The following is a 26,920-nucleotide window of genomic DNA, read 5'->3' as shown; positions in this document are numbered from 1 at the left end:
ACAGAATGCATGGTCGCACGTGGATGGAGCAGGAGTCAGAGCATCCGAACTGAACCGAGGAGCCTCTGCATCCCATCCCAGCTGCGCCCCAAGCACGGCCATTTCATAATGAGCACCTGGGGACACGCCCACCCACTGCTTCACAGCTCTGTCATTGGCTATGTGCTTAAATAGTTCGAAGGCTGTCTCCGGCGATTGGCTCAAATATCACACAAGTGATTTCATAAAGCAAATCTTTTGGAAGTTGTGTAAAGGGAATAAGTGGGAAAAACCCTTGAGATAACCGCGGCATCCACCGCACAAGTAGCTGACTGTAACTCCTTCTCTCTCTCTCTCTCTCTCTTTCTCTCTCTCTTTTCTGCCTGTCAGCCGCTGGAGGATTTGTTGGAGTTTTCGAGCGTCTCTGCATCTGTGAGTACGTGAGTTTGTTTGCTGCTGAGGCTGCTGGACGGCTGTAGCGCTCCGCTGGATCTGCTCACGGAGAGCCGATGGAAAGTTGATCCCCGTCCGGATTTGACTGCAACTTTCTACTCAGAGCAAATCCTAAATCCAGATTAAGACGCTTGCTCGTCAGTTTTCAGTCAGTTAGCGCAGGATTCTATTTTATCATCACCTGCTGTAACTGCCACGGAATAAGTGCTGCTTGACACAAAGTGGAAAACGATAAGCAGATAGTAAAAGGAAAGACGCCCTCAGGTTTCTAAAATAGATTATTTAATCCACCAATTATCACTGTTTTAAATCGTAGCACATTTTTCTGGTAATTTCCCAACTGTTTCATATTTTTAATTAGTTGCTTTTGTACTTATATTCATTTATAATTGTGCATTTTATATGATTTCATGTTAGAAAAATACAAGAGAATGTATACATTATTAGTATTACTATTATTATTCATCAAAAGTTATTCAGTATCATGTGTCATGTTGGGGATAAATTCAAGAGTTTAACTTTTTACAGAAACTTCTACAACTGACAAAATTGTTTTCATCGTGACCTTTTGTTCATGACAAAATGTTTTACAGGCAGTGATCAGTTGTTGTGAGGCAGATGAGGCGGTAGTAGTGAGTTGCTGCAGGGATGAGGTGTTTTTATTGTCTGATATCTATGGTGGTAAATGATGGATGAATTGGAGCTCAACTTTAATGGCAATTGTTGATTGCTCAGAGTGACTGGTAAGTGTAATTCACTATGCCTGGTACAACACTTTGTGTGTGTGTGTGTGTGTGTGTGTGTGTGTGTGTGTGTGTGTGTTCTGCAGTGAGGGTGTCCTTCACAGAGAAGAGCCTCTGGAAGTGTGTGTTTGAAACTGAAGATATTGCTGGCTCTTTGTCGCAGTGTTATCAGGATCAGAGCTTGGCTTGAACGCTCCAGAAAGCACATGCTGATGTTGCACACTGTGGTAATGGCCTCCTAATGCCAATATAAATAACCAAATCGAAAACATTTCTCTGCTTCACACGATATTTTTTTACAGGGCTATTTCACGGCTGTTTTACTACAAATTACGTTATTTGATGCTTGCTATTCTTATAGTGGGACAGATTATTGTTGACCCTGCAGATGTTACATCCTAAAACCCCAATGAGTGCATCAAATGTTGGAAAGTAACACTGCAACTTTACTTGATAACTCAAGGAGGGTGTCTTGGTTTTTACTGCAGTCAGCAAAGCGACTGACTGTCCTTGAATGGATAATGTAGTACCCCACCATGTTATCAGGCCGGTCCCTATAGTTTCAATCTGTCTTTTTCTTACATCCCTCTTCTAACTAGTTATTATGTAGTACGGCCCTAACTATTGGGAATATTTTTTTTCTTCACACTGGTGATGAACTGAAATATGCTGCAGTTTCAATATAAATAAAGCCATGTCTTATAACGTATCCTACTCCGCATGGACATTAAAGCCCACCTGTGATGGTATTAAGTTGTTGTTTTGTTCTCTAATTGTCTACTTTAAAATGATTCTGCGTGTACCCTTTTCCACCCCAATTTTCTTTTTACTTTTTTACTTTTCCTCCTTTTTTTTAATTCATAGCTTGCTTCCCCAATCTAACATGGAGCGTATCAGCAAGTTCGAAAAGCTGTCTTCTGTAGTCTGGAACTGCTCAGCCCATTTGTCATAACATCATGCACTAATGGGGAGAAACTGCCTCATCTTGAGCTCCCGGTGTTGTTAATTAACCCTTGTTGCTAACAGCCACAGTCTACATTGGCACCAGCTCTCTAGCCAGCGTTATCAGCAGAGCTAGCGCTAAACCTGGCCATATTTCTGCAGGTGTCAGTGGAGGTGCTTCCTCTCCCTGCCGACATGCTTTTGAGAGTATTACTCAAGCAGCAATGCGTTATTTTTATTTTCTTAAATTGAATTGTTGAGAGAGATGTTAAAGCGCCATATATCACCTGGACACTCAGAAAAGAAGAAACTGCAGCAGTATAGAAGCAGAGATGGGAACAGCTCAATGGCATTACAGTTGGAACGAGCACTATGACATGGGCGGCATTCATAAATCCACAGGGAGAGCAAATCAAGTTGTCAGCTTGTAAAATACATTTAGTGTGTTTGTGTGTGTGTGTGTGTGTGTGTGTGTGTGTGTGTAAAGTATTGCAGTGCTGTTGGTGATGAGCATTTTATTTTAGCCTTAATGAGGTGACCTTCCTCTTTCCTCTCTCCCCTAAGTCACGTTTCTCGTCCTTTGAGTTTGAGCATCAGGAAGCCCACCTCTACCTGCCTGCACTTCACAAGTCGATTGGATCAATTTCTCTATGTTCACCTTTTATCTACTGGCCACTAAAGAACACTCAGACATCACACAGCACTTTTATCCCAAAAAAAAGCTTTTTCAATTTAGATTTGGTCCGTGCCTCAGAGGAAACAGCAGTTCAGGTCTGTTATATCAGGTCATATTGGTTCCCTCTACGTTCACTTGGCCTCTAGCTAATGCCTTGCTCCATGTATGGATTTTCTATCCTGTAATTCCTCAGCCCGTCGGCCTGTGATGGGTTGTTCAGCTCTAACCCTGCAGAATGCTGCTGATTGCAGTGGTATATCTTCATCTTTATGTCTGAGTATAGGAGGAAGCTCCGCCAACGATGCGCTGATGTTTGCTTCACAATGGATTTGGAGCATTAGCGACGAGGGCATGTGTTGCAATTTGCAAGTGTATGACTTACACTTTTTATTTGATACTAATTTACCTCAAATGTCAGGACAAAAGTGTGATTTTTTTGTGTATTTTTTTTCAGCATTGTTCTACTTTTTAGTTCAGACAAATTGCTGCACTTTAGCTCTTTGGAAAATGCATTTGAGTAAAAGTGGCAGAGACTTATGAAGCAGCAAAAAAGACAAACGGCACAACGGTAACCTTCCTCCAATTCAGCTGTTGCAAACGGTGTGTTTTTTCCTCCAGGTGAGGATGTTGTGGCTGGTTTTGTTCCTGCCTGCCATCTCCTTGGCTCAGCGATCAGAGCCTATGTTCTCAGCTGTAACCAACACTGTCCTTCCTCCTGACTATGACAACAACCCCACCCAGCTCAACTATGGTGTGGCCATCACTGATGTGGACGGAGACGGAGATCTGGAGATGTTTGTAGCTGGGTGAGAATGGGGGAGGCAGGTTGGGTAAAACAGCCTTTTGTTACTCAAAGTCAGATTTTTTCAAGCTTTGTGAATCCCTAAAACCCCCTTTGCTCTTCTCACAGTGTTACAAGCACAACTCTGTTTTATGTACAATTCGAGCAATGAATTAAGTGTTGAGTGATAGCTAACTTTAAATCAGAGGCTAGATTAATATTATGCAGTCCTTTTTCCAAGCTAAAGGTTCAAGACAAAGGCAAAAGGCTAAAAGACGAGAGATGGCAATAGTGCCTTGAGGCTTGCTTAGCTGTTGAAAATGAATGTGATTGGATAAAGCACCATTGATGGGAACAATTTGGCAAGCCTGCCTCTATCCAGTGAAGCAGCAATGAATTTTCCAATGCTTAACAGAAAATATATGGACCATAATGACCCTGCTTAATAAATGTCATTTAGCCGAGACACCCTATTCAGCAGGTATGCTGGACAAGAGGGCATCACAAAACCTCATGGAGGAAGTCATTTCATTGGGTTAGAAGGATCTTGGGATAGAGTGTCTAAGTTTATATTCCACTGACCATCAGTATTTAAGTATAGCATGGTAAAAGTGTTTTCCTATTATTATACAATGGCTAAAGAGACAAGCCAGTGAAGTCACTTTTTTCACTTATAATCAGACTGTATGGTCTAGTTAAAAGTCAGAATTTAGACGAGTTTTAAAGTGATGATGGATCAGATTGTGGCCTCTTTTCTGTGTTAATCGTATTGTTATTAATAGACTATGTCCTAAATATCCCCTTGGCAGGGTCTTAAAAGCTTTTTGATTAATAGCCAAACGTTTATGATATTTAAGTTAATATTTTGGCAAAATCCGATTTTGACTGCAAGCTGAATTAAAGCATGATAGATTGAATTGGTGCCCTGAAGAAAATGTATTACTAAAAATGTATACTGATTGTAAAACATGCAGAATGGTGATTTTAAAGACCCTGAAAAATTAATTGTTCAGCCAACTATTTATTCTAAATGATGTCATCCTTCATGCACACGTTTATTGTAATCAAGAGATTCGGTGAGTTATCTGCTGATGTTGCCAGACCACTGTCAACCAAATCTGGTCAAACCACACCCACACTGTCCTGATGAAGCAGATCAACATACTTTTAATAAATGTAACTTGGTGTTTTTTAATTTAGCTTGAGATTGTTGCATATTTAGTCATGGATGTTAAAGTTAAATAGAAACATACTTAAAAGTACAGCACTGATTTGGCACTCCTAAAACATTGTTGGACCCCACAATGCAACTCCACTGAGTTACATTGTGATGTAACTAAACTGCTGACAGTTTGTTTAAAGATTTAGTGGGGCGGTTACGCTAGTAGCGGCTAATGTAGTCTCAAGCTGCTAGCCTGAAGCAGAGTGAGCAGTGAGCTACAGAGGTCTGGTAAGCTGACTTCTTTCTAACTTCACAAACAATTACGTTAGTGTTGATCATCTGCCCATCATCGCATAAAGCCCGGCCTGACAATTTGATCGGTCCTAACAGCTCTGGTTCAAGCCTAGTTAATCCACAATGGATCAAGTCCAAACTGAAATTCCGGCCCTTAAATGTTGTGGGCGGGGCTAAATTCGGCTGGCATCCAGCCAATGTAAACAGACTTGGATGTGTACAATCAGAGTTCCCCTTTAATATTTGAAACTAAGTTTTCAGCAGCTTAAAAAAAAAAAAAAAACTTTTGCATAACACAGCACGACCAGAAATTTGAGAATGCTCATCTATAAATGAAAAAAAAATTACATTGTTTTCAGGAATTTTAGGCAACATTATTAGTCACTACTTATGAACTGTAGAACAAAGAAATTGCACTTCATGATTTAGGCTTCAAAATTCTTGCTGACAGTCCCATGTAAAGAAGATTTAACAGCTTGCCATTGGTGCTTGTTGACAGCTACAATGGCCCGAACCTGGTGCTAAAGTACGACAAGCAAAAGAAAAGGCTCATCAACATTGCTGTTGACAACCGTAGCTCCCCGTTCTATGCCCTGCGAGACCGCCAAGGCAACGCCATTGGAGTGACAGCGTGTGACATCGATGGAGACGGCCGGGAGGAAATTTACGTCCTTAACACCAATAATGCCTTCTCTGGTACAGTGCATGCATTTACACACATGTTGACATACTTTACCAAACCACATTGACAAATGTTTTTGTGCACACACTCCTGTAGGGGGTGCGCCTGTTCTCTTATACAGAGACAAAGAAGGAGAATCAGTGTGCAGATATTAAGCTTATCTCATCTGAGTCTTAATCAGATAACGGATAAGCTTTGTGCTGCTATTAATCAAGCCAAGAGTTACAGTGCGCCCACTGCAAAAACTACAACACCTCACATGATAGAGGTCACTTTCAGCCACAACAACCACTTGTGTTTCCAATCACCCACGGTCCTTGTATTGCAAAACACCACTTTTCCCGCTGCAAAATCTTTGCCTCTCCTGAACTCTGCTTCTCTCCATATCAAGGTCGGGCAACATATTCAGACAAGCTGTTTAAGTTCCGTAATGGACGCTTTGAAGATCTGCTGAACGATGACATTAATGAACACAGAGATGTTGCCAACCGTATGGCTGGGCGCTCAGTGGCCTGTGTGGACAGAAAGGTACTACACACACACACACACACACACACACACACACAAAAAATAGAGTCTATGTAGATCCACACTACACCCCACACACACAAACTCCCCAGAGTGTCTTCTGTGTACATGCATGGCTGCTTCTGTTTGTTTACCAGTGATAACTCATGCCCTGCCTACGCCGCCCCACTCAGCATGTGCTATGACAGTTCATTTGGGGGAATGGTGTGCCATTTTCTCTCTTCTGTCCGTCGCACCACTGTAATTACAGAGGCCAGGGCTCGTTTGTTTTATAGAACATCGTACGAGGGGAGGAGTGATGACTACACACTCCGGCTTTCTGCCTTTAGCAATTTCTCTTTCTCTCAAACCCGTTCCCATTGTTTTCTCCCCTCTTTTCACCTCCTTTCCTCCCTTTTTTTTTCAAATCTCTGACTGACACACTCACTCTCTCTCTTTATGTTACTTATCTCACGTGCATGCATGCAGTTCTCACTTCCAATCAGGTAAAGGGATTAAGAAAGTTATACAGCAGGGATTACAATAGATTTTTTTTCCAACCACAGTCCCATCTCACTGAACACTGATAGGTTGTGCAGCTGCCAAACTGATTGGAAAGATATCTGCTTTTATGGCAAAATGCTTTTAGAGGAAGCCAAAACCCTGATGTGTGTTCTTCCATGCTAGTTCCAGCAGAGTGACGAGGAGGAAGAATAGATTTTGCTGTTGCTGAACAAGTTTTATTAGAACAGATTTGGCAGAAGGTTACATAGGCCAAAAGCAAAGCTTGTTGTATAGTTGGTTAGATAGCTAATGTGTTTGGTCTTATTTGGTCATAAATAAAGTGTTATCATTCAGAATAGAAGAGGGATAATTAGTCATCCATTCTTTTTTCTTTTTATCCCTCCCAGTCCCCTTCGAATGTGACGTCCCATCATTAGTCTTATACAAACTGATAAAGGTGACATATTGAGGGGTCTCGCGTTGAACTGATGGATCCGTTTACTTTGCCTTGGCAGGCAAGATGGAGCTTCTGAAAATGAGTGGATTTTGATCGCCAGAGTAATTGAAATACGTTCGATAAAAAGCACCTGTGAAAACGAATAAATGAAAACGCTATATAGAGGTGGTAGCTTATTCAGGCTTCTAGTGATAGCTGTAAAGATGGATGTAAAGGGCATGCAGCCAATTCCAGTGACAGAAATTAGCCTTGGGTGAAGACTTATTGAAAAATCGTTGACTTTTAAGTTTGTTAAGTAACTGCCAGTGGCCTTCAGGTCTTTTTCATTGTAGTTCATTCTCATTGTGTGTGTGTGTGTGTGTGTGTGTGTGTGTGTGTGTGCGTGTAAGTGCAACAGTCTCCTCCCACCTCAGCAGGCCATAATGTGATGCTTCATAGCATTTACATCAACAAGACTCATTTACTTTTCTTGTCTTGTAAAAAAATATAGTAAAGTTAACACAAATGGTAAAAATGGTGTGTGTATGTGTGTGTGTGTTTGCATATGTGCATGTGTGCGTATTGATTGAAATATGTTAGGGCCTGGTGGGAAAGCTCATTGAAATACAGTGTGTAGTCTATTAGTGTGGTTCCGTCTGTGAGTTTGTGTCTGCAGGGAATCTGACTGATAATGGAGTGTGAAATTAATCTCCAAAGGGAGGCAGAGGAAAGAGTAGGTGGAGACTGAGAGAGAGGGTGTAAAGGGTAGGAAACAGGGTAAAGGGAGATCAAGAGGGAAGGTTGGATTGAAACTGTGCATAACAAAAACAATGGTTCGAGTATAAGCCCGGCATTACACCTAGCCTATTTTGTCCTGTTTTAGTTAGCAAAAATCGACTGTGCCCAACCTGTTATTTGGCTTTTTATTTAAAGAAAAAGAGGTTGCTCGCAGTGAAGAAACCATACGAAGAATTATCAAGTGAATCAGAGTTACAGCTCAATGTTTGGCTGTATGGCCCTGCACCTTCATTGTTTTGGTTCACTCTCATGATGTTGCTTTCCACCACAGCAGGCAGCAGTTTTCAGTGAAAAGCTCTAAAAACTCTCTATACACTAACTGCTCATCATTGGCTGGCAGACACAGTTAGCGACTAGGTGGTAAACGTAGTAGAGCATTTAGATTTACGTTCATCAGGTGGACAAAAACAAGACTTGAAGTGAAACACAATGTTGCTCTGAAACAGCTGGATGTGTAAATAAGCAGCTGTTATGTTCACCATATTAACCTAAATGTTCACAACTTGTTTCTGCTGCGCTAAGTGGCCAAAAACATCCGTTTTAGCAAAAAAGGATACATATTTATGGCCAGAATCCCATATTCAGGAACAAACAGGCTTGAGAGACAGACAAGGTAGGGAAGATGGAAAGGAGTATTGAGAGACAGACTAATGTATTGTTGGGTAAGAAAAATATTAAATCTAACTAGCCCTAATTTTTTTTTAAAGTTTAAAGGGACAATTCACCTAAATTAAAAAAAAAGAAAAAAAAAGAAAAAAGAAGATGTATTGTCACTGGTCTGAGATTTCTGACTGACAGTACTGAAAAAATAAAAAATAAACAGCATCAATGTGTCTTTCCAGAAACAATGTCCTCTTAACTGTGGTAAAAAGGAGTTTCAATAAAAACGTGTGACTCTGAAGTAAATTGTCCAGAGCATCCAAAAAATAGTTTCTGATATCAGAGATTGTGCTGGTGAGAAAGTGCTGTTAAACGATATATTTAAATATTTATTCACAATTAATCACTTTAATGTTATAGTAAACTCGTAATTAATCACAGTTAATGGCACATTTAATCTATTCTAAATGTCCCTTGATTTCTTTTTATCACATTGTTTTTTATCTCATTTAAATGCTCTTATCAACGTGGAAATATGGATAGGCTTGCTTTGTGCAAATGTTTTTTTGTTGAAAACAACATTGGCATATAGCCTACTGTAGTGGTTAATTTCACACGTAACATTCTCACTTGGAGCAGTCAGTCACACAAATAACACAGTGTAACACTGACCATCAATAAATGGGTGAAAAACATTTTGACGAGGGCGGGGGTGGGCATCAGCTGTGTGCTTGAACATCAAGTGGTATTTCAGACTGGACGTGCTGCGATGATAGCTCAGTTCACAACAACAAAACACACAGATCACTTTGGTCTTGTCAATCGAACCATTTGGCAACTTTTTAAAAATAAACTCTCCATTCAGAATCATATTGGCATCCATTTCAGTGTCTCACGATCGTCATTCACTCAAATGACGAGCGTGAGATACTGAAATGGATCCCTTTTTTCTTTGGCCTGCTCACAAGCCCAAACAAGTGTGTGCGGCGTGCTTGTTGTTTTGTTTCCGGTCTAACTAGATCCGGTGTGGTGTTGTAGTTTTGAAACATTACTAGTTGTTGCAACAGCTTGTGAAAAAAACAAAGTTTGCTAGGCTAAAAATATATATATATATAAAAAAAAAATATATATATATATATATATATATATATATATATATATATACTGTATACAGTATATACAGTGTGTGTGTGTGTGTTTGTGTGTATGTTTTAGTAAATTGGGTGAACTGAACCAGAATCATGAAATTATATACCAACTAACATTTAGCTACACATGCCATTCCTGTACAGTACATTGATAAATGTAAACCCTACTGTGCTTCCCCCCAGGGTTCAGGCCTTTACGCCATCTACATAGCTAACTATGCCAGTGGCAACGTGGGTCCTCATTCTCTTATTGAAATGGATGAGGCAGCAAGTGATCTTTCACAGGGCGTCATTGCCCTCTCCAACGTGGCAGAGCAGGCCGGAGTCAACAAGTTCACAGGTAGGTATGGAAAAAATATGTGTGTGTGTGTTTGTGAGGGAGAGATGTAGGCCATCATCCAGCAGGACTGGACCTTCAGTCTGATTTACGGAGACATCTGCAGAGGAGCATGTGCTTGATGTACCTATGGAGTCTGAATTATAGGACTTCAGTACACAGAGGGTGCTAGAGGGGAGGCAGTAAGGGAGAGCTGGAGAGGAGCCAGGTGAGAAAAAAGCATGAGATGAAAGAGAATGTGATGAGTATAAGCGTGAGAGAAGAAAGAGAGAGGGTTAGTGGGCTCTTTGGCCCTGTCAGCTGTTTACTCCAGTCAAAGTCACAGGGAGGCAAAGGGCAACAGAGACATACATCAGACCAGCTCAACGGCACAGAGATGGCATCTATCAAAGCCGGTTGTTGTTTCCCCAGACTTCTGAAGGTGTGAATACAAGTATATGGACTTCACTACAGCACAGGGTGTTTGATGTGCAATCAGCTCAGTCAGTCTGATCAAAGTGTTACTGTACATGCCAATAAGGAAATAGAGACTGTATTTCCTGAAGAGGTTAAAATGTTTTGGTTTGATTGGTCATGGAATCACTCCTAAATCCTATTGTTTGGTTTGTAATGGGATTTAGGTGACCAGTAAAATCATTGGTGAGCAGAAACTTTCCCTGTTGGACATGTTTAGTTGATAAATAACCCCAAAAGCCAAATCCAGTTTAATATCCCTTCATCTAGTGATGTACCGATGGGAAAATTGTGGCCAATACAGATTATTATTGCTGTTATGGCCGATACCGATATTTACCGATGTCGATATCTCTGTATAGAAAAAAAAAATAAATACTGATATTGGGCACCTTTACCTGTGTGCAAAATATGAAAAATAAATGTTTATGTAAATATAAATCTTTAGCCACTTTAAGCCAACCCTGAGTATTCTCAATAAACATCTAACTCACTTGAGACCAAGTCACTGTATTCTGTGAACATTGTACAAGAGTTTAAAACTTTAAAGTACAGTAGAGGGCCTTAAATGGCCAAAGCAAAAGTATTGCAAAAGGTAATATGTGAAAGTGGAGCCAGAACAAACTGGACTGAACATCCACTGGCTTTTGCAGTCGGTCTTTAAAAGCAGACGAACGTTGTGCTTAACGAACAGGAGCATTTCTGCTCTCTCTCTATACCAATCGTATTCCTCTTTTCGCTGACAACATTTAAAACGGCGTAGAAAGACGTTCACTATCTACGCCTGTACATGAAGCTGACAGAAAACAAACAAGCCAAATCGTTGATAGCAAAACTGAGCTACTGCCGCGTGAGACTACAGCAGTAGCCGTCTGTAACATTATTTTACTGTAAAAGGCGCAAACATGATTAAGTTTGTTTCCATGTAGTTACATAGTCCCTAATATGGTCAGAAACACTACAGTGCTCAAATACCAAATTTGTGAGGGAAATAAAATACAATTTTCACCGCAAAGGCATGAACGGCTCTCTGGGGAACACCCACTAGACCAGCGGAAGTCTGTTGCTAGCTAGCAGCTCACAGGGTAGGTGAATTTAAACAACGTCTGAGTTGAAAACGCATCTTGTTGTCATGTAAGTTTCATGTAAATGTTGCACAGACATTTTAATTGCATTTTGTGTCTATTAAGGAGGCACAAATGCACTCTTTAAATAAAGCCCCCATAATTGCCGTTTTAGCTAGCAGGTAGCTAGGCATTAGCCGCAGTAGTTACATTTTGCTAGCACCGATTCGGCTCGTTTATTTCCAGCTCTCGAATAATATTCGTTATAAAGATTACTTAAAAAATTGGCCAGAGTTTAATTTCATTTGCATCTGTCAGCCAAAAGAGCCAGTCCTACCTGTATGCAAGCCAGGGAATTCTTGGGCATCTAACATGGCTCTCTTTGTCGTTTAAATCGATGCACTTGTGCAAAAACATACATCCTCACTCCCACACTCACATCTTCTTCATCTTCTGATTATTATTTCGGATTTTGGCAGTGTAGTTAAGCGTATTTCTGCCCTCGACAGGTCAGATTCAGATCTAAATTCTCACACAGTCAAATCTAAGCCTACACACGTCAAATACGCATTCACATAGGCCATATTGTGGCATTGGAACGATACCAATGTGTAAAAATTGTACCATATCGGCCCGATATTGTTTCAGCGGCCGATACAGATTTCTGAAACAGTTTCATTTATTCCATGTGCAAACATGATATACCATTACCTGCCTCTGACATCACACCAAAGCCAAGCACTGTATCTTCTTCTTATTTTTGCATTTTGTTTTATTTTTTATCTCGATCAGTTGTTGTATTTTTATAGTGTGCATTGTGTTCACCATTTGAATGCCTCCTATTGTCCGAAATGTTGAATGTGTGTTTATTGTTTTCTGAACTGCCATTGAAAAGCTTTTGAAACTGAATAGATGACCTTGATATAGATTTTTTACTTTACACTGAAATTCATCACCACACCTCAGCTCACTTTCCTGGCTTGGATCAACACTTCACTTAACCCTGTGATGGATACCCGTTTGGGTATTGAAAAGAGGAGAACAATAAATGCCAAAATGAATGATTTCGCCATGATTTGTTTCTTTGATAATAGCGCTGCCTCTATGATACTTTATTGTAACCATTGAAAAGTCCTTGACGCTAATGTACAACTAAGTTTTGGAAATGGGAGACGACTTTTTATTTGGATATAACAAAATCAATCTACATCAACCAGGGATCTTTTTACATGCAGGATGTGATTTAAGCCACCAGAGGGGCAGGGTGAGCCGGCCCAGAATTGCTGTGAATGATGTACGGTGGGCGGCTTTGTCATCAAACTGCCGTTAATCAGAGCAGAGTGACAGACAGTGAAGTTGTATATCTAATGGTTACATATCTCTGGAGAGACATTAGTGGTTTATGGCCATAGGGGGCGAGTGATATTTGTCTGGGCTGATGGAGCGGGCCAGTAAATCCTGAGCGAGGCCTGACTCACAGCACTGAGTCTGCATACTGGAAGGGCAATCAAAGCCTTTTCAACTCCATAATTAGACTCTGCTGCTCTCAGATTAGGCACTTTAGTAAGGCACATCACTTTATAGAATGTCATTGAAAAATCCTGGGGTTATATTGAGAGTAAACAGTCACACAGATATTTTCATGAGGAGATTACTGTTAGCTTTTGGTTAACACAAAATATTTTCAGCGTGTCGCGTCTTTGCATTTTTTGTATTTGTTTAGCCTTGAGCCTATATGTCTTTATATATGTGTCTATGTGTGTGTAGCCCATCAGAGTCAGTGTCAGCAGAAAGACCTTGCCTGCTTAGAGGAAATGGCCTGGAAAGACAGTAATGATCTCTTGCTGTTCACTTTTGTTATGGCGCTGATCTCTCTCCCTCTATTCTCTCTGTTGTTTCACCTATACTGCTTCATTTTCTTTCAAAAATCTCTAAAAAATAGTCTATTCACCCTCTTTTGAAGTGACAAATATTCTCTTACCATTGAGGCTTGTCTCTCTGTCTCTGTTTATACAGGAGGGCGAGGTGTCGTGGTGGGGCCCATTGTCAGTCAAACCTTGTCTGATGTGTTTTGCGTCAACGAGTACGGACCAAACTTCCTGTTCAGGAACAATGGAGATGGAACCTTCACTGATGTGGCGCAGCAGGCTGGTAAAAGGAACATGTACAGTTTAACATATCATAGGCATTGATCAGTAATTCTAAACACACATTCTGCAAAAACAATACACAACGTAGGCTATATCGTTTTATAGAGTGTATTATAAATACCTATAGGTGTGGAGGACCCCATGCAGCATGGCAGAGGGGTTGCTCTGGGAGACTTCAATCGTGACGGAAAGACAGACATCGTCTACGGGAACTGGAATGGACCCCATCGCCTGTACATGCAGCTGAATAACCGCAAACAGAAGTTCAAGGTGGGTCCAATTGTGTTTCCTGGATATTTAACAACCCCTAATGCACATAAACGGCAGTAGTTATGCAAAATCCTCTTGTGTCAATATCTGCTTAAAAGTCTTAGTATGCTGCTGTTCCAAATGTTCAAACAGGCAAAAAGGCCAAAATCAAAGAGAGATGCAGGACAAAATGAATGGCAACACATTTTCCGTAGTACATTTAAAAAGTGACAGAAGTAGTTGTATGAAGAGAGAAAAAATGAAAAAAATTTAGCTTCAGAGGAAAGTTCAAACTCCAATAATTTTTTACACCTTTGCACACCAGGTGGAGTGGGCACAATTGTCTGATTGTTGATTATGGAAAGTAAAGAAAAACCATCAGATTCTGCCCCCCCAAGATACCACCGCCATTAAGAAGGTTTCACACGCCATTAGACAAGCACTTTGTTTGAAGCATACTGAGGCCTTTATTGTTGACAACTTACAAAATGCATTTGTTGCCACATATCTTGTGGTATCTACCCATGCAGATACTTGTTGAAAGTTTTACTTCTGAAAATTGTTTTGGTAGTAAATAGTTTCAATGAAAACTGTAGGTAAGTTGGACAATAATCCAGTTATCAGCATTCACTTATAGTCTACCGTCTTTGGTTTGAGTTATTTGCCCATGAGGCACTGCAAACTATGTAAAAGGGTTTCAGAGGGAGGTTGTGGTTCTCTCTTTATCTCTCTTCAGAATCAATGTCAAATGAACAAGCAGCACAAAGACAACAAGTCTATCTACTAATTATTACCTCTGTGAATCAAGAGAGTTATCAATGCTAACGCATGGCTAGTGAATTAGCACGTGTCAGTCATTGCTGGCCAACTTTGGGATTGAGTGGAATTTAAAGACAGATGGATGGTCAGTGATTTACTCAATCAATGACTATGATCTACTCATGTGAGACAGACAGCAGGGTGCAGGTGTTTGTGTAGTACAGTTAAGAGCGGCAGAGACAGAGACGAGCTCTGCTGTGTGTAAATCTGTGGTGGTTTCTTGCTTGGTGATCTATCTGTCAGCACCTGCGAATGCATCTTTTACCAAAGAGATAAATGTCACAGGAGGCATCTTTATAGGGGTCAAATAAGGGGTTAATGTGTGATGCTTAGCCCAGAGACAATTCCATCAGTGACACACACACACACACACACACACACACACACACACACACACACACAAAAGACAAATTGAATTAGCTAACCGATTGTTAAATCACAAGTCCACAATACATTTAAGACCCCTTTCCCCCCACACATGCTGACACTCCTACTAGCCGTGTTGACCTTTGGCATGCATAATGAAGCTGTTGTATCACTCCAGTAAACCGTTAATTAAATTGGGCTGAAACAGCAGCTTGCCTGGGTAGTTGAAAGTGCCGATTAGGCCTGTTTGTGCTTTAATTAAAATCTATTGCTGAGGTTTAACATGCACGCACATCTCTTTCTCTCATACACACACACACACACACGCACACACATACACACACGCACGTGCACACACGCAGGCACACACACAAACGCGCACGCACACACACACATATTTAAAGAGATGGAAAAGGCCCCAAATAGAAGTTTTGATTCCTCAATTATTGTGTACTAAAATCAAAGCAGGAATAATCTATTATTTACATGAAAACTCCAACTAATCAAACAGTATAATAATTATATTTTAATTCCCCAAAACCGTACTGTAATTTATGATATTCATTTACTATTGTAAAATGTACCTTTCCTTATGGAACATCTATTCAACCACCTTGTAATATAGTAAAAGTAGAACTGTCCCTCCCTCCCTTGGGGCCTTCAGTTGGCCATCCCCTCTCCTTCACCTGAGAAGCAGAAGGTCACTTTGAGCCCTCCCCACCCCCGGCTTTATGAGCCTTATAATTAAAACAGGGAGTAAATACTGGAGGGAGTGAAGGGCTGCTCTATAACTCTTCCCCGACTTATAACCGTGTCACTGAAGCAGGGTGATATCCGTTACTTTCTTGTGCAAAAACATATCTTCTGAGGAGACTTTTTCTGGACAGGAGAGCAGCAGCTTACTTTTTGGATGTAAAAAAGGGCTTTTGTTTTTATCTTTAGGCTTTAGATTACACTTTTACAATGAATGAGTGAGTGAGTGAGTGAGTGAGTGAGTAAGTGAGTGAGTGAGTGAGTGAGAGAGTGAGTAAGTGAGGAAGTGAGTGAGTGAGCAGATAACATATCATTGTCGAACATCAAGGACTGGAAAGTGATTTTCAATGTTGTGGAGATTGAACTTGTGACCTTCAGGTTATGATCTCTCTATAAGTTCAGCTCGTGTCACCTGTCATGTTGGATTGAAAACATGTAGGATGCAAGATGTAATAGTGAACAAGTCTCTGTGGTGTTCTTACATTGCACTACACTTTGTGCATCATCCTCATCTCTCCAAGTAAAGAAATAAATAAAAACTAGAATTTTAAAACATACTGTCATCAGCATATAGAGTAACAAAAAGTTATAGTATGTTTATGAAAGTGTTGGACTATTACTAATTAACTCTGAACCTTGATCTAAAACAAAAGTCGGTTATCACAATTTGTTTTTTAAAAGGCATTTCCCCCACCTGTGTGTGTGTGTGTGTGTGTGTGTGTTCACTCATGTACCACGTGTTTGCTTTTTTTTCTCAGGACATAGCATCCCAGAAGTTCTCAATGCCATCCCCGGTTCGCACCGTCATGACTGCTGACTTTGACAATGACAATGAGCTGGAGGTCTTTTTCAATAACATCGCCTACAGGGGACCCTCCGCCAACAGGCTTTTTAGGTATTCACACAGAAATAACACAACACAACACACACACACACACACACACACACACACACACACACACAAACACACACACTATACAAGTATGATAGTTTTAATAGCACTTTAATCATGAGCTTAATGGACTACTCTTGTGTCTTGATTTAATATTCTAAAACTGGGCTAGGAAGCTGAGAAGAATTTAAAATTACAAGCCAAGGATACTTATCTAGTCTGGCATCCCGCCTCCTCTTCTACACATGACTGAATCTTTCATTAAGACAGTTTTAGTTTTTTTTTTTGGCTTACCGTTTGGCTTCCTCTCCAGATAATATTAATGAACTCAGGTTTCACAATGCATGAAACATATCAATTGTTAGGACTTAATTGTAGAATAAACCCATACTGTCTGAATAAAAATCTGATCTGGCATATTTTTCTGAACAGGATGCAAATATCATGATGAATGTTGCATAAGCTGTTGGGTAAATTTATACTGAATATTAATAATCAGTGCAAGCCCCAGAGGTTTCCTGGATCAGAATATTCCTGCAGGCCTGGTCATTGGAGAAGAAATTATCTTTCTGGACACAATGATGTCCGACAGGGGTCACTGCCATCGTCTAGTGGGAGGATACATCAGCTAATTTAACTCTACTCTTTGGCACTGACAGAAAGCTCAAACTATTGTGCCCAAGCCATTAATTCAATACAACTAATCAATATTAGGCTTATGGGTTTAAAAGCCAGGATCAGCATATAATGCACTATAAAATGAAAGAAAATTGGATATAAAATGTATTGTTACTAAAGGTAAAGGCACTAAAGGTTATTTGTGCATGATTTCTTCCAACTAATGTTTTTCTGAAGACATTCAACTCAAGGGCACATTTTAAAACATTTGGCCAAAAGTGCTTAACAGTTAGACAACATTCTACGAAGATAACAGTATTGTCAGCAAAATGTATTTAAAGTACAGTATCAATAGTTAATGGCGAATGGGCTATTAGGTGTTACATTGTTGTATATTATACTACTATATAATACATTATTTGGGTGTTACCACTGATTCAAAATATGTAATGAACACTTTAATGTTACTTTATAACAGTTTATATTTTATAAACTGATCATATGTTTTATGTGTACAATCTTAATCTGTAAAGTAACTAGTATTTACAAATGCCAAATAAATGTAGAAAGTACAATATTTATTTCTGAAAGATAGTAGAAGTATAAAGTAAAATGGAAATACTCAAGATCAAGTACTTCAAACTTACTGTGTACTTAGGTACACACTGCTTGTATATTTATAGTGGCATTGGTTTTGCTGTTTTACAGTGTTTGAGGGGTGACACTGGTTTGTTGATATGATAGGGTGAGCAGGAGAGAGCATGGAGACCCCCAGATAGAAGAGTTGAATGTTGGGGAGGCATCAGAGCCTGAAGGACGAGGAACCGGTGAGTGTGGCAGAAGAGACGGCTGTCTGACAATGATGATGGGCAGTGCAAGAACAAGCCTCATATCTGCTATTCCAACATCTTACCATTAGATGGCACCAGAGCTCCACTGGGCTTTCCTTATGCACTTTATAAATAACAAAAAAAACTTGTTTCACATATTTAGCTATATAACTGTTAAAACATTAAGTCACCCTGAATTAGAATAATAAATGTTATGTGGGCTGTTTCCTGAAGTGTTTAGTCTTCATTATTACAGGAGCAGTAGCCACAGACTTTGACGGTGATGGCCGTCTCGAACTGCTGATATCTCATGGTGAAAGCGCTGCACAGCCGCTCTCTGTTTACAAAGTCCTCCAGGTGAGTGTTTGTGAGACCTTAAAAGCCTTAAAATCAGTTTGTCACTCAGTGTAGTGTAATCTTAACCAAAATCCTCCTTTTTCTCATTCTGTCTGCGTTTTAGGGGACCACTAACGCCTGGCTGCGAGTAATCCCCCGGACCAAGTTTGGTGCTTTCGCCAGAGGAGCTAAAGTGGTGTTGTACACCAAAAAGAGCGGTCCACACACACGGATCATTGACGGTGGCTCAGGGTACCTCTGTGAGATGGAGCCTGTTGCCCACTTTGGCCTTGGTAAGTTTTTATTTCAACAATTAAAGGACATAAACTATTTAACTGTTCACAAGTAAAACTAAAGTTCCATGTGGAAAGCATTGTTTTAATACCTCCAGCCTGTTTGAACACCCATGGGAGACTGTGGGAGGGAGCTGACTGGACAAAGTGGGAAGAGATAGCAGACAGGTGCTGCAGCTGGACGCCGGCCTGGTTTGTAAAGAACCAGCCCCCCTTCACCTTCTGCCCTAGCATCAACTGGTGGTCACGCAGGCCTGTTAGCTCAGTCCTTGCTGCTTTGCAAGCCTTTTCTGTATAAGAAATGTCAGAGCACAGATCAACAAGGTCATCAATTTTAATGCACACTTTCCACACCACAGTGGCTTCAGGATGGACCTCCACATTAGCAAATGCTTCACTACTGGTAGAGATGTGAGACATACTCCTCTAAACTCCACTAAATGAGAGGGTGTCATACAGGTGCACAAAAGGTGTAATATTCTTTGGCTCTCAGGAAGCACACCTGCTGAACTGATCACTGTCTGGCAAGGTAACTCAAGATCTGTTTACATTAGAAATGCCACTTTAATTAAGAGCTGCAGAAGCCCTCTGGATAGGGGCTTTCTCTATGCCTGATTAAAATAGTTAATGAAGAGAGAAGAGGCACGTGCCACTCTGCCTCTCACTGTGTCTCTGTCAGTAAAGGGGTCTATACCTACCACGTTTAATTTCCAGGACTGTTAGGGGCCGCTGGAAATTCCGCCTGATGTCCCTCATTTTGGTGGAATGTCCTTCACCTTCCGCTTTCTTTGTGTTGGCATTTTTTGAACTTTGTGTGATTTAAGAGGACCTAGGTCAACTGCTCCTCAGATCTTTGCAGGATAAATCCAGTCAGCTAGCTAGGCTATCTGTCCAGTTTTCTGCTGGACGACAAAAAAAAAACTTTGAACGTACACGTTCCACCAGAACAGGTTCCTTTCTGAGGCTATTTTGCAGAGGCACTGTTGCTCCGTCTGGCGCTTAATGCTGCCAGAGACGATTGTGATTGGTTTAAAGAAATGCCAATAAACCAGAGCATGTTTTCTGCCATCACGGAATGCTGTGGCAATGCGATACTAGTGAAAAAGATAAAAAGGAGAAAGCTTTATGAGCCCTCAAGAATCATAAAAGGACTTATAAATGTTCCTCTGTGTTTGTTGTGTCTGTGCTGTACGTCTGACCAGGTAAGGATATTGCAACCAATGTTGAGGTGTACTGGCCAAATGGTCGTTCAGTGGCCCGACCCCTGGAGCCTTCAGACGTCAACACAGTGCTGGAGATCCACTATCCAAGAGATGAGGAGGAAGTCACTCCTACTGTGGAAATAGAGGTACAACAGTGCTTCGTCATAATTCACAATTCACATCATCTCAAAGATCATTAAGCTTTGTAGAATTGGTTGGCGCTCCCAGTGGTAATGTCAAACAAGTAGTTTAATCATAAGAGGGCTCAAAGGAACACAGACTTCAGGCTTACAATGTGTTAGCAGGGTTTGTGCCAATTAAATTGGAAATGTCTTTTAGGAACAGGGGCATACAGTAATATGATATTGTTTTTGATATCTGTTTTCTTACCTGATGTTGTGTTTAGAAGAGAATCCCTGAATCAAATACTAGTTTAAACACCTTGATTATTTAAGTTTTGTGCTTATATTTAGTAAATTTCACAATGAATTTGTGTTTGGTCATTTACCAATAATGCAACCTTGAGGTCATGTAGTATTTTAGCATAGAAAGAATGTACACAATGCACAGAAAGTGGAAAGAACACGGGGTTACTGGGGGATCAGCAGTTCCTTTTTGGGCCCCACCAGGTTAATGTGGTCATGTAGATCTCACCCATTTTCATTGGGATCATGTAATTTTTGTACAAATCAAAATAATTCAAAGATGCTACAGCTTCCATGTTTGTTGTCATAGATTTAGTATTCCCTCATTTGATATTTGGATGATGGTAGTTGAGAGTGCTGTCTAACATAATTAACAATTTTTATATATTTATCAAGCCATTCAGTGACTCCTCAGGTCCTCTGGATCAGGGCATTAGTTATGTCTCCAGCTATTTTATCAGATTTTTCCTTTATTTTTTCAGCCGCCTTTAGAATCACAGACAACCATTTACACTTTTCATTCAAAAAACATGCTTGTTTCTAATCAGACTGACTGTGTCTTACAGTGTGGTCAGGGGTTTGCTCTGAATGACAATGGCCGTTGCACAGGTAAGTTGCAAAGATGTTTCCGTTGACCACTCTATGCTTGTGTTGTTTAAAATCAAAGTGTCTTTCCTTCCCTCGCCTCGCCCTCCCTCAGATAAAGATGAGTGTATGCAGTTTCCCACTGTGTGTCCCTCTGACCGCCCTGTCTGCACCAACACCTATGGCAGCTATAAGTGCCGTGCCAAGAGGAGATGCAACCAGGGCTTTGAGCCCAACGATGATGGGTCAGCCTGCGTGGGTGAGTGGTTCTGGCAGAGTCAGAGTAGACTTAGCTGGATTACCAAGATCAGGAGAACAAAGGAAGCACTGCAAGAGAACGATATACCTTAAGCTGCCTTAATTACTCTGGATTCGAGAAAAGGCTTAGAGGTGCTAACATTCCTCTGACCTTGTCCCCTCTCTGCACCCTGCTGTCTTGCATGACTAACTCCCCCATGTGAATGAGCTCCCTTTTAGCCATAAAGACGCAGATGTTGGCTAACTTTTCCCTGCCCTCTCTTTTGCCTCTTATTCTACAGCCCAGGTTGCTTACTTTGGGGGGACGCGGTCTTCTGGAGAACGCAAGCGTTCGGGCCTTTCTTTCTGGATGCTCCCTGTCTCTGTGCTACCACTTGTCTCTACCCATCTTCAAACTAAACTACTGTAGTGGTCACTGTATTCTCCCCTTCCTAACTCTTTCCACTGCTAAATGGGGATGTACAGAACCTCTAAGATCAAACTTTTCACTGAGTCATCTACTACTTCTTCTCCTATGTGGATGTCGGCTATCTCTTTCCATCAGTTATTTGCTTTGCCCCTTCATCACTGCTGCTATGTGTCACCTCTTGGCTCCCAGCCCCCTCTGGACTATAAAGAAACACACAGGGAGCATGCTCACTGGGAACTATGGAGTTCAGGACTAACTGTGTCAAACTTGCAGAGCCCTCACGTCATCACCTGGCACTTATCTTAGCGGGACCTGAACTGAGACCAAGACAATAAGTGGAGCTGCAGCATATGAACAACTGCTCATACTTTAGAGCAGACCAATCTACTGGCTTCACACACCACATTTATTAGGGACACACTGAGACCCTAATCTGTATCTCCACAATGCCGCTGCGGTAATCCTTGCAATGTCACTGTCAATTATTATTATGGGTTTACTGGGATGCCGAGGAACATCACGTATCCAAGCTTTTGGCTTCTCTGTGTGTGTGTATGTGTGTGTGTGTGTGTGTGTGTGTGTGTGTGTGTGTGTGTGTGTGTGTGTGTGTGTGTGTGTGTGAGTGTGTGAGGAACATATGCCAGACCATCTGTCTTCCATGGAAGGTCACATCAAGTTACTATACCTATGATTAATACAATAGCACATTGAAAAATAAACACACGTTTGTGTGTGTGTGTGTGTGTGCAAAGAATAGGTGGGAACAAATTAAAAAAAATTAAGTGTAATTGCCAGAAGGTGTACTTGAAGTAATAATTTCATCAGCCTACAATACTGCTATTGGAATCCCTAATTTAGTACTAAATGCTCAATTTCTCATTTTAGTAAATAATGGGCTGGTAACAAGAGCATAAAGAAAATAGGAAGAGAAGGTAGATTTTTATGGACCATGGAAATTAATGTTCTTGAAAAATACCTTGAACTAAAACCTCAAACTAAACTTACCAGTTTATTTCAGGTTGCGCTTGTTAGGTTTGAACAGCGATGGAGGTCTGTGGCTCAGAGGAAGACACTTGTCAGTAGGGTCAATTTATTGTTGATTTTGGTCTTTTTAAGGGATTTGCTGACAGTAAAAATCTAAAATAACACCAGACGTATCCTTTGAATTGAGAATAGTAAATGAACGTCAAGTCAGCGTTTTTGATAACTTGGCACCCTTTCTAATTAAAATTAAATAAATATCAAGAAGCAAAGACAAAAGGAAAATGTGTTGCTTTGTGTGTGTGTGTGTGTGTGGGGGAGCTGTGGTTTTTTGCATTAAATTATAAAAAAAAACTCACTGGTCCTATTACTGTAATGTATGTGAGGTGATCCTTTTTTTTAGGTTGTACACACAGTAATGTTCATCAACATACTGTGGTGAAGGAAAATGCACAAAGCACATGGAACCCTTAATTTTTTATTCAACACTACACACATCATTATTTTCACGTTCCCATGTGTTTCTTACGACTTTTCAGGAAATTGATAAATATTTTGACAAAAAAAGTTTACCAAAAAGTGAAAACATTGTCATCTCAAAGATATTGACACAGATTTTGGCCACCACATTACTCTGCAGGGAAGAATCAGCTCTTCTCAGCAGTCCTGCACAACAAAATTATCTTATCCTGAGTTAGACCGCAATCACTCTCATAGCATAGGATAGATTCATCAAGTGTTGGCAAGTAAAGTTATCCAGAGTAGTGTTTGTGTGTGTGTGTGTGTGTGTGTGTTTGTGTAAACGTGTGATTCAAAGATTTCTCCATATTCCCTCACCCAAATCCCAGATGGCACCTGTAAATATCAAGCATTTCAGCTGAGACATCTGTAATGAAAACTACTAGGCAACGGAGCATGAAAAACTAATGAACTAACACTGATGGAATTGTTAAAGCAATTCAAATGACTCACTATGGATCTGTGTTGGATTCACGTCGACAATGTTGTCATGCTCTCTATCTGAGCCAAAGACTCTGTGGAGGAGAGAGACCAAGGGTTTAGCAACATCATGTCCACTCAAGTCAAATATTTGAATGTTTGCTCAGAAATGTTCACTAACAGATATGTCAAAGAGGTTCAACTGAGGTTACTGTAATGATATGATTGTGACGACAGAATTCAAACTTTTTTGTAGTTTGAATCACACTCTTGGGCCAGACATGAACTGATATTCAAGCTCACAGTTTGCATGAAGAATGAAATCCACAGATGCTTATCAAAATTGCACGCTTTTAAAGGACATACCGGTGTTTTTGACCCTTTTGCTCACATTCTTCTACTTAATCTCCACAATCCACATAACATTGTAGTTGTCTGTTGTCAAAAACATGGCTGTGTAAATCCAGTTTGTAATTATAATGTTTGTAAACAAAGAAAGGATCCCACTGAAGATTGTTGGCTATGTGACAGTCCTTAACTGTATGTACATGCAATATGCAACCAAACATACCATTTACAGTATTGACTGTATCTACTTTGGCAACTCAACTCAAGATAAGCTTTTCTGTGACAGGTGAAACATTAATATATGAGGCAATGTTGAAGAAAATAAATGAAACCCAATATCCACAGTGATGGATTACAACGCTCAACCACTTTAGACATACCTAAAAATAGATTTACATATTTTTGATATAGACTGAAAGTTCATGGCTACAAAAAGGTAGTGAAATGACATATTCATCTGTAACTACAATAACAGAATAGACTCCACTGAGAGCAAGGTCTGGGATTCTTAAACTGTGTAATGTACCTTAACAGTGTCATTGAAATATGTCCAACAACATGCAGGAAGGATGCTGTGTGTGCGTGTGCGTGTGCGTGTGCGTGTGCGTGTGTGTGTCATGGTCACTGCCACGGCATTGCTTTGCGCCCCAAAGGCTCCAGATGTGTTTCTTTCCGCTGAAATGAACTGCAATTGGAGATGTCCTTGTACAAAATAAAATCTGGAACACAATGCTCAATGTGTATGTTTCAGGGGAGTTTGGGCCAGTGTGTTTGTGTGTGGACCATGTGGCAAAATAACCCAAAATGCCTTTTTTGCATGCTTCAGACCACTAATCACAGAATGCTCCACAAACAGCAGTTGCACAGTATACACATACCACAAAAATGACCGAAGATCAGATATACAGTAGACGGATATGTTAAGAAAAAAAGCTGGTTAAATGTGGATGTATATGTTGTAGTTTATTTTTAGCTGCAGCCAGACGGTAAGCATGTTTATTTCTCTTAAGTTTTGCGAAAACAAGCTTGTCCCTGATGCTAACAACCGAGCAGGCTTTTCAGAGCTTCATAAGTGGAGAATGGGGCTGTGTGCAAACTCTTGTCTCCTGTGTTTTCAGGCAAGTAAAGACCTAATTCTGTCAATGCATTTGGGGTTTGTTGCAGCCTGCGATGAAATTAATTCTCTATCATCCCTGCCTAAAAACATCTCAAGTAATTTGATTTAAATTTATTTGACCAACTTCACCGTGTCCAAACAACAAATCAACGGCATTACAGATTAAGCTACTTTAACAACCACTTGATTATGAATAGCATCCCCCAGATGGCTGTTAAGTAGGTTTTAGGTTATTGTAATTGCTAATTGCTAATTTCCTAAACATCAAAGACACAGTAATTAAATAAGCAATAACACATTTCTTTCCCTACATACATGGTTTGGAACAAATCTCAGTATTGAAAGGCATACATGTACAGTTTAAAGAAAATTCTGTTCAGTTTTTCAACTTGTATTTGTAGTCAGCCTTTATCCCTGTTTCATCCCTGCTCTCTTCAGAATCTCCTGTTCTACATTTAAAAAGCAGTTGGGAGGGCAGTGACTGACACAGCAACATTTATTTGCCCCAAGCAACAGATCTTAGATGAACAACACACAATAACCTTTGTTTCACGATTAACCAAGGTGATCAGAAGTGACATTTTAACTTTAACCACATGTTTAACATTGTTTTTATTTAGTATTCTGGGCTGCACTTGGGGGAGGTCCAGTCAGTGGCAAACACAACACAAGGGCTGTCACTCACGCTGGGGTTAAATAAACTGAGCAGATAGTCATGCCAAAGCCAACAGGCAGGGCAGCGGTAAGCTATAATGCAAGAAAAATTTATTTAAAGAAGAGTCTCCAAAATGGACCAAAACACGGAGAGAAATCCTGTATTTTCCACCGTGTTTTACTCCTTCATAAAGCGACTCAGCACACAAAGGTCTGTGTGTGGGTGGGATTTTGTGCACAGTACGTCTGCGTCTGAATCCCTCTGTTTGTTGCCTCACTTCCACTTTCTTTGTGTTGTAATTTTAAACTCTGGCGGATTTATGAGGACTATGGAAAACTGATCCTCAGATCTCTGCAGGGTAAATTGAGACAGCTAGCTAGACTATATGTCGGATCTGAGTTTTCTATTGCATGACTAAAACAACCTGTGAAAAAGTTCCTTCCTGAGGCAATTTTGCAGCAGCTCCATACAGAATTTAGTGCCCCCAAGGACGGTTGTGATTGGTTTAAGGAAATGCCAATAAACCAGAGCACGTTTTTCTCCCATCCAGGAATGCTGTGTGGATTAGCCAGATCCTCATCCACAGCGCTTGTGGAGGAAAGTCGGGCAAAGCGAGACTACTACAGACCTGACTTTTCTCTCATGCCAAGTGCTTCTTAGAAGGGCTTCATGTTTGCTGCATTACATGCAAGCACACAATTGTAAACTTCACTATACTGACTGCTCTGCTTTTGCCAGGCACCGCTGCCAGTCACAATATTTCTAGAACACAGAGGCAGTGGTGGGATACAGATTTTCTGTCATTTGCAGGAATAAACATTTTAGTTTTAGTTTACATTTAAGTCAATAGCAGAAAGTGGCTTTTTCACTTCTGGGAGGCCGTGACTCAGACCGAAAAGAAATTGTGGAAAAGGTAAAGCAGGCCAATTTTTCCATGTTTTGAGAACAAGGAATAAAAGAGCAGGAAGGGCGTGGAGGAAGTAGAACGGACAGAGAAAGTTTCTTGCAGCCAAAGAACGAGGAATTTTAAAACTTGGAAACTTAAAACAATTGCAGCAACAACCTGAAGCAGGAGGTGGGGGGGAAAAGATTTTAAGCAACAAAGGAGGTCTGTGTAGAGGAAGAGAGTAGCTTGT

At 40.5% G+C, this 26,920-nt stretch overlaps 1 protein-coding gene across 2 annotated transcripts; it reads left to right on the top strand.

Annotated features, from left to right (window-relative positions):
• Window positions 1-222: 222 nt before the first annotated feature.
• Window positions 223-22,538, top strand: crtac1b (cartilage acidic protein 1b). Of its 2 annotated transcripts, XM_034898868.1 has the most exons (15): window positions 223-411; window positions 3,412-3,599; window positions 5,530-5,726; window positions 6,104-6,240; window positions 9,889-10,045; window positions 13,576-13,710; window positions 13,837-13,979; window positions 16,655-16,791; window positions 18,151-18,233; window positions 18,493-18,593; window positions 18,697-18,865; window positions 20,068-20,213; window positions 21,059-21,101; window positions 21,193-21,336; window positions 21,617-22,538. In XM_034898868.1, exons 2-15 carry the CDS (start codon window positions 3,418-3,420, stop codon window positions 21,742-21,744), a joined length of 1,902 nt encoding a protein of 633 aa, XP_034754759.1. In that variant the 5' UTR covers window positions 223-411; window positions 3,412-3,417; the 3' UTR covers window positions 21,745-22,538. The 2 variants fall into 2 exon arrangements, with proteins under 2 accessions (XP_034754759.1, XP_034754760.1); XM_034898869.1 differs by lacking the exon at window positions 21,193-21,336 and having other exon boundaries at window positions 21,617-22,537.
• Window positions 22,539-26,920: the final 4,382 nt, after the last annotated feature.

This window comes from Etheostoma cragini, chromosome 17 (genome assembly GCF_013103735.1).
Source record: "Etheostoma cragini isolate CJK2018 chromosome 17, CSU_Ecrag_1.0, whole genome shotgun sequence".
NCBI classification, from domain to species: Eukaryota; Metazoa; Chordata; class Actinopteri; order Perciformes; family Percidae; genus Etheostoma; species Etheostoma cragini.
The sequence above is the reverse complement of the archived record's forward strand: the minus strand, read 5'-3'. Positions and strand labels throughout refer to the sequence as shown.